This window comes from Borostomias antarcticus, assembly GCF_949987555.1.
Source record: "Borostomias antarcticus genome assembly, chromosome: 4".
In the NCBI taxonomy this organism is placed as follows: Eukaryota; Metazoa; Chordata; class Actinopteri; order Stomiiformes; family Stomiidae; genus Borostomias; species Borostomias antarcticus.
Genome location: NC_140237.1, coordinates 15,802,677 through 15,809,654, shown reverse-complemented (window position 1 = coordinate 15,809,654; position 6,978 = coordinate 15,802,677). Strand labels below are relative to the sequence as shown.

General features: G+C 43.8%; 1 protein-coding gene across 1 annotated transcript; it reads right to left on the bottom strand.

The window, feature by feature from the left end:
- Positions 1-3,216: 3,216 nt before the first annotated feature.
- On the bottom strand, positions 3,217-6,553 carry cebpg (CCAAT enhancer binding protein gamma). Its single transcript, XM_084437273.1, has 2 exons — positions 6,411-6,553; positions 3,217-5,427 (listed from the first exon to the last, which is right to left on the bottom strand). Exon 2 carries the CDS (start codon positions 5,300-5,302, stop codon positions 4,784-4,786), a length of 519 nt encoding a protein of 172 aa, XP_084293399.1. The 5' UTR covers positions 5,303-5,427; positions 6,411-6,553; the 3' UTR covers positions 3,217-4,783.
- Between the last annotated feature and the right edge of the window lie 425 nt (positions 6,554-6,978).

Genomic DNA, 6,978 nt, shown 5'->3' with positions numbered 1-6,978 from the left:
TCCAACAGTACGGTATTTTCAAGAACATCCCAAACTAGACAGTTGGGAGAGACTTGGAGTAAACAGCATCTGCATTGCTCACATTCTCCGTTGACGCATCCAAGATTCTGATCACGCCCTTATTTTTAAAATGCTCAAATGAGGACTAAAAAGCATGGCGTCTCTCTAGTCTGTATCCTGGAAAAATTTGATCAGTAAATAAAGTCTAAAGGTGCACAGACAGTGTTCTGATAAATTGACAATTCTCAAATAAGTTCACAATTTTATTTCATGCCCTATCTACTTTAGTAATCGCTGAATACAAGCAATGTTTGACTCTCAAACATAGCTATCAGTTGAGTGTGGATAAGACATTCATGAAGGTGTAGAGACCCCTGCAAGCCAGAGAGCAGACTGTCTGTGTTGACAACTGGATGACAAAGCATTTTTCTGAGGGGGAAAAAATGAATGGTGATAAAGCATGTTTTATTTTTAGACATCATGTTCAAAGATCTGTGACGATAACTATAGTAACAATGGTACGTGGGAGGTTAGTGTGTGTTTGTGTGCATGTGTGTAGCCTATTTGTGCGTGAGTGAGAGAGATTTCTTTCTTTCAATGCAGATTTATGATAGCTCGGTTTTATGACGTGGTTCCATTGCAGGGAATGAGAACTCTTTTGACCTTGGAAAAAAAAAGTCCCACATTGTTCCACTCAGAAGCCTGTGATGTCAGCCTGTCACTCATTAACCATCAGCTTGTCTGTCCCCAATTTCAAGGGCAGCCAATTTTACTATAGGCACACGGTCAATAAACCAAATACTTATTTTGGGACGTTCATCAGTCATACATGATCAAAGTGTACACCTTATCTTTGTCCAATCACCTATTCACCACATGGACATCCTGTCATTTGTACATGGCTAACTGGAAATGACACAATGGATGTATTTTTATAAGTGTGATCTCATATCATTGTTGCCAGGTGTGTTTTCTGACTAGACAAACAACGGTTCCTTGTTCTTTACAGGAAAGAACTACTGTAGGAGCATAGAAGCACCCAGAGCTTTTTTCTAATCAGGAAAAACTCGATATGATCCTGTGGTCGTTGTTAACCTCCATATGACCTATGTACAGTACTCTTCCACTGCCCTGACCTATATGTATAGTCTCTCTTTAAGCCATCTGGTTTCATAAGGTGGCCCTTCTCTCCATGGCTGGCTGGCTGGCTGGTGTACTAACGCGTGTGTTTGCCATAGTTTATCACACTGTTTGTCCTTGGGCTTGCCACTGTTTGCTCAGGAATCGTGTTCGCTCGGCCTCCTGGCAGCATTGAGTGGGCCCTGGACACTCCGCAGCTGTTACCGACGTGCAAGTGACATGCACGACTGAGCCTGAGCCCAGAGAGAGGGAGAGCCTACCTCACTCTCCCTATCATACCCTACCCTCACTCTCCCTATCATACCCTACCCTCACTCTCCCTATCATTCCCTACCCTCACTCTCCCTATCATTCCCTACCCTCACTCTCCCTATCATACCCTACCCTCACTCTCCCTATCATACCCTACCCTCACTCTCCCTATCATTCCCTACCCTCACTCTCCCTATCATACCCTACCCTCACTCTCCCTATCATTCCCTACCCTCACTCTCCCTATCATTCCCTACCCTCACTCTCCCTATCATACCCTACCCTCACTCTCCCTATCATACCCTACCCTCACTCTGTCCGTCATACCCTCTTTCTCCCATTCTATCTAATTCTCTTCCTCTCTCTTGCACTTTCTTTAGATAGGATCTAGTGCCGTTGGCGGCCTCGTGCCTTGGCAGGGAATCACACTGAATTTGTAACACCTGTGCAAAAGCCCAGTTGACCTTGTAACTGCTCATAAAAATGCCTCTGATCCGAGCTGCACGTTTAGTGAAATGCATGATAATTGAGTAATCTGCAGAATTAAACGCTTCCTTTTTTTATGGGATCATGCTAACGCTAACCAGTTACAGTAATGTTAGATGTGAAGAGGAAGGGAAGAGGAAATGACCGGAGGAAAGACGTGTGTCCCAGCTCCTTCCGCTGCGCTGGGAATCTGGGATATCTGGCATCTTTACAGCGCACGGCACAATCCTAATCAGCGATGGTCAGGTTATGGACACCTGCACTGTCCAGAGTTCAGCAATTTCAGTGCTAGTTCTGTGGTTAAGTATGAATGGTTAACTAGGGGTGAGGGCTAGTGTCTGTCGGAATGTTCCGGCGGCTCTGTCTGTGCACTACATCAGTGATTTTGCTAAGAAAGAGCAGAGTAAAAGTGTGTGCTTGTGACTTTGCCTCAGGAAAAGGAGGGATACCCCTCCCTCTTAGCCTAGTAGGAAAATACCACTGGCACAACCACTTAGCATTCACCGATATGCTTAGTGTGAATGCTTTATTAATGCTAATTTCAATACTTTTTTTTGTCATAGAAGAGCCTGGCTAACCTTTAACATCACTGACTGATATACTGCAGAACACAGTGTGCTTCCACCTGACTGACCAATGAGTCTAGTTGGACTTTCAAAGTCAATACTTGGCTTACTTGACCAAGATACAGTCATGATAAATATTCCACTTGACCAAGATAGTCAAGAGTAATATTCTTGTCTGAGAACCAAACGATTTGTCCTCCCTTCTTATCAAAGCTGCTTTGAGAAAACAAGGGGGTAGATACTACCCTGGATTTGGTACATGTAGACCTACCTTTCCTTGGCAGGGAGACAGAGAGGTCGAGGCCTGAGAGGTGAACGTCAGTCACAAGTGTTTGTTCTGGGCGCTAAATGAGTGGTGTTCTGTGCCATACCTTCTGACTCCACCTTGTTCTCCTCTCTGTTTGCACAGGGCTTAAATAAGCTGTTTTCATTTGCTCAGCCTTGAGAGCAGGCACACGTAAAAATAGATCTTGGCCTGGCGCTCACCTAGTGACGGAATGAGGGCCTAATCAAAAGCTTCAGTGAACAAAGCTAGCTAGCTGCGATAGGGAGGCTATTGTTTACAGTACTCTGGACAGAACGATGAATGACTCTGGATCTCATAAGACTGTCAGTGCTTAATAAATCTGATGAGTATCATCCTTACGTCACAGTGGACATTGGATCATGGAAATAATAGACCTTTAAAAGCATGGTGATTGAGTGAGACATCTACTGTACTGTGTAGGTGTGTAAAAAATACTTTCTCAATTTACAAAAAACAGACAGTTGGAACTTTATACTCAATTTTAATTTACAATGCACGTTACCCCAATATACTCTTATAAAAAAGCAAGTCACAACTAAAAGAGAAATGCTGCCCAGCAACATTCATACCAAAGCAAAAATCAAATAGTCACAGAAATATTATCAAATTTGTCACATCTTACATAAAATGTTTGAGATAATTAAGCCATTTTTAATTTAGTGTAATTTTTGTGACATCACACAGCAACATTTCTTAATATGCTGCAGAGAATGTTATTAGTATGCCACATGTACTACTCTTATCCTATTTTTGTAGTGCAAAAAACGATCTGTGCTCCCCCATGCAAATTGTTTTCTATCATGCTGCAATTTCATTGAAGCTGTAGAAAAATGAATACAAAAAAAGTGAAAAGATGCAGATCGAGGTCTTAGAATTTGTTAGGCTTTCCAGAAGAAAGAAAGAGAAGGCTCTGTTTGGTGTGGCTGGCAGCCTGAGGTACAGAAGTCTATTACAGAGACTCAACAGACAATGGTGACTCCTCTGGCCAAGTACACAACATTTTTCAAATGGATATTTTTTCTTTTCAGAGACTATCCCCAACCCAGTGATCCGCACCCTATAAAGCTTGATAATTACAAAGTCTGTGAACAAACACAATCACTGTCTGGCTTTCTATACATTCTGATACCTGTTGACATGTTCTGAAGTACAACTGGTGCAAACTTGTCCTGCTCTGCCTTAGCTAATTAGTGAGACTTAATTCAGCATCCAACGCCCAGACAGCAGAACAGGACAATAAATGCTTCTTTCTCTCCATGTTGGGGCTGGTTTTTAAAAAAGGCTTAAGTTTGATTTAGCAGTGGCTTGTGACGCCATCAGAAAAGTCTGGAATCTAATCCCATGCAAGTGCAGGATAGTCTGGGGTGTCTGGGTATTCCTATCCATGGGCAAACATCTGTCTGAGTCTCTGAAGGAAACGTGGCATGAGGGGACTGTAGGACAGTGGCTCCTATGGATAGATAAATAAATACAGTGACTGACTGTAGCTCTTTCAACGCTCTGTTCGCCATCTTTGATTTAATTCCTACAGTCCTCATTTTCCCAAATGCTCAAAATAGCTCAATACCAAAAGGACAAAAAGAGAAACATTTACAATGTGTACATATCTCGTGGCAAATGACAAATAGAAAAAGGAGCATATTTTGATGAACCTGAATGTAGTGAATATGTATCCTCAACTCCAATCAAATGAAATTCCATCACACACTCAGACTTTCAAAAGCTCTTCACTGAGAAATTCTACTGAAATCGTATTGGTACTGCTAACAGAATTATTACTTGGGTTGTGAAAACACATAACAGTCTCTTACAAAATGGACACAAATGGGGAACATTCCCTGCCCGCATATTCTGAATTCTCATGTGAACAAATCTGAACGCACAAACACAACAGTGAAAAAATATCTGATAGTATAGTTCCAGGAGGACAAGCGACAGGTACGGTCCCAAACGGTTAAGAAGCTTTGGTGGGGCCAACGAGCAGCCCAACCCACCAACGACAGGCGGTGTCAAATGTCCCCCACGGGGGCCCTCACTGGCCGTTGTTGTTGTTGCAGGCGCCATTGTTGTTGTTAATGTTGTTGTTGTTGTTGTTAGGGGCGGGGCTAGCGCCCTCAGCGCCAGGCGGCTGCACGTTATCGGCCAGGTTGTGGGCGTGCTCTAGGAAGAGGTCCTTGAGGACGCTGAGCTCCTTGCTAAGCAGCTTGATCTTGGCCTCCAGCCGCTCATTCTCCTCCTTGAGCTCGTTGACGCGCTGCTGCGTGTCCTGGGCCTTCTGCTTGCTGCGCATGCGGCTCTTCTTCACCGCCAGGTTGTTGCGCTCGCGCCGCTGCCGGTACTCATCGCTGTCCTTGTCAGAGGACGTCTTCTTCATCTTGCTGGGCGGTGTGGCCTTACCTCCTCCCGTGGCGCTGACGGGTACTAACTGGGGCACCTGCTGTAGGCCTGCTGTTAATGATATGGCCGCTGCTACACTGGCATGGGCTTGGATCTGGATCACGCTCACGCCGTTCTTGTCTGTGGTTGGCTTCTGATGCGATGGCCTGCTCATTTGGATCCACTGCCCTACGCTGCTCACTCTCCGACCGCTATGACTGGCTTCCTGGTTAGGGCACCTTTTAGGATGAATGGGGGTGCTTGGCCTGACAGACTTGCTTCAACAGAAGCTTACGGGGGCTGGATGAGGAATAGGAGACACATTGTTAGCCTTTCACTTAACCTGAAATCATACTGACAAACATTCATGTTCTTGGCAAATCATATGCTATGCATAGACATTTAGAAATAGATAGTGAACTGTGAGACCACAATTCTGGGTCAATTCTGGGAGTTGAGAGGCAAAACTATGAATTGCACTCATGTAATTTACTGTGGACACAAGAAACCAATCACTAGTCCAGTGATCATTCACTACAAACAGATACAGGTTGATGCAATAATTGTGGATTAAAGTGAATATATCAAATTGGATAACAACTGCATTCAAAATAATTATTGGCCAAATTACTAAATGATCTACTATTTCCCTTGATGAGAGTAACCTACTCTAATTGGTCAGCTGTGTGGTGTTGCTACTCTACAGTGCCTATGTGGCAATATCCCTCGGTCTGTTGTGTTGCCTGGTATTGCATCATCGCATACCTCTCTCTCCTCCTACTCCTCTTTGTGCCATGAGAGGGGGAACTCCGGAGTCATGCAGTGCTAAGCAAAATGACAGTTCGAAAGGAAATACTAAGGCATATTCGCCACACACGGGCAGACGCAGCGCTTGGCAAAATATACTAAATACAGTGGCTAGTTATAGATTTGTCGAGACGACTTTAAAATCTGTTCATGGCTGTGGGTAATGCTAGCTAGCTAGTGTAGCTAATGTTAGCTAGCTTGTCTAACAGAGTCCAAGAGTTCCCAAAGACAATATTAGGCAGCGCAAAGTTAAACGAACTTAATCTCCCTGGCACGAGTGTATATCAGATCCTAAGTCTGGGGAGTTCGTGGGCTTCGCCTCCATTTGTCGGCGTATCGCCCGAGTTTGTGGATCTCTTTGAGCTACACAACCTGTTAGCTAACGTTAGCTTGCTTGCTAACTAGCCATAGCCAGCTAGATAGCGAGCCCGTATTTCGACAGAAAATGACTTGAACAAGCGAAATCAAGAACTTACCTCGACAAAACGTGCGTAATGACAATCGCTAATCAAAGTCTAAAAAGTTGGAATAATATTCCCTTTGTAGAGCATAGAAGTTCGTTGCTTGAATCTGTTTTTGTTTTGTCCATGAAGAGGTGTTCGGGAGTATTGCGAAATCTCTATTACCATTTAGGGCAATTTCCAAACCGAACCAACCAGCGTGCTGCGTGAGAGGGATGACGCAATGGACTGACTATGTGACAGCCCGGAGAGCCAATGGAAAGTGCCGCTGCACAGGCTGCGTTTATGTAATGAGAATATGATTCACACAATGAATGACTTCATTCCCGTGACCCGTTGAAGAAGTGTCACTTTGGTAAACTGTTGATAGGGAACGTGTTTGCAAGCATTACGTTGGATAAAGATTGACCTACTAGTTTAAGGCTATGTCGTCCACAATATTTCCATGTCCCATTTCATTCCAGGCTCTTACAATGTAGTGTATTTTGTATTGTCCAATTTACATTTTACATAATCTATTTTAGCCTAACGCACATAATTTTGGAGCCTATTATATGACATACATTAGGCTAAGTAATATGCT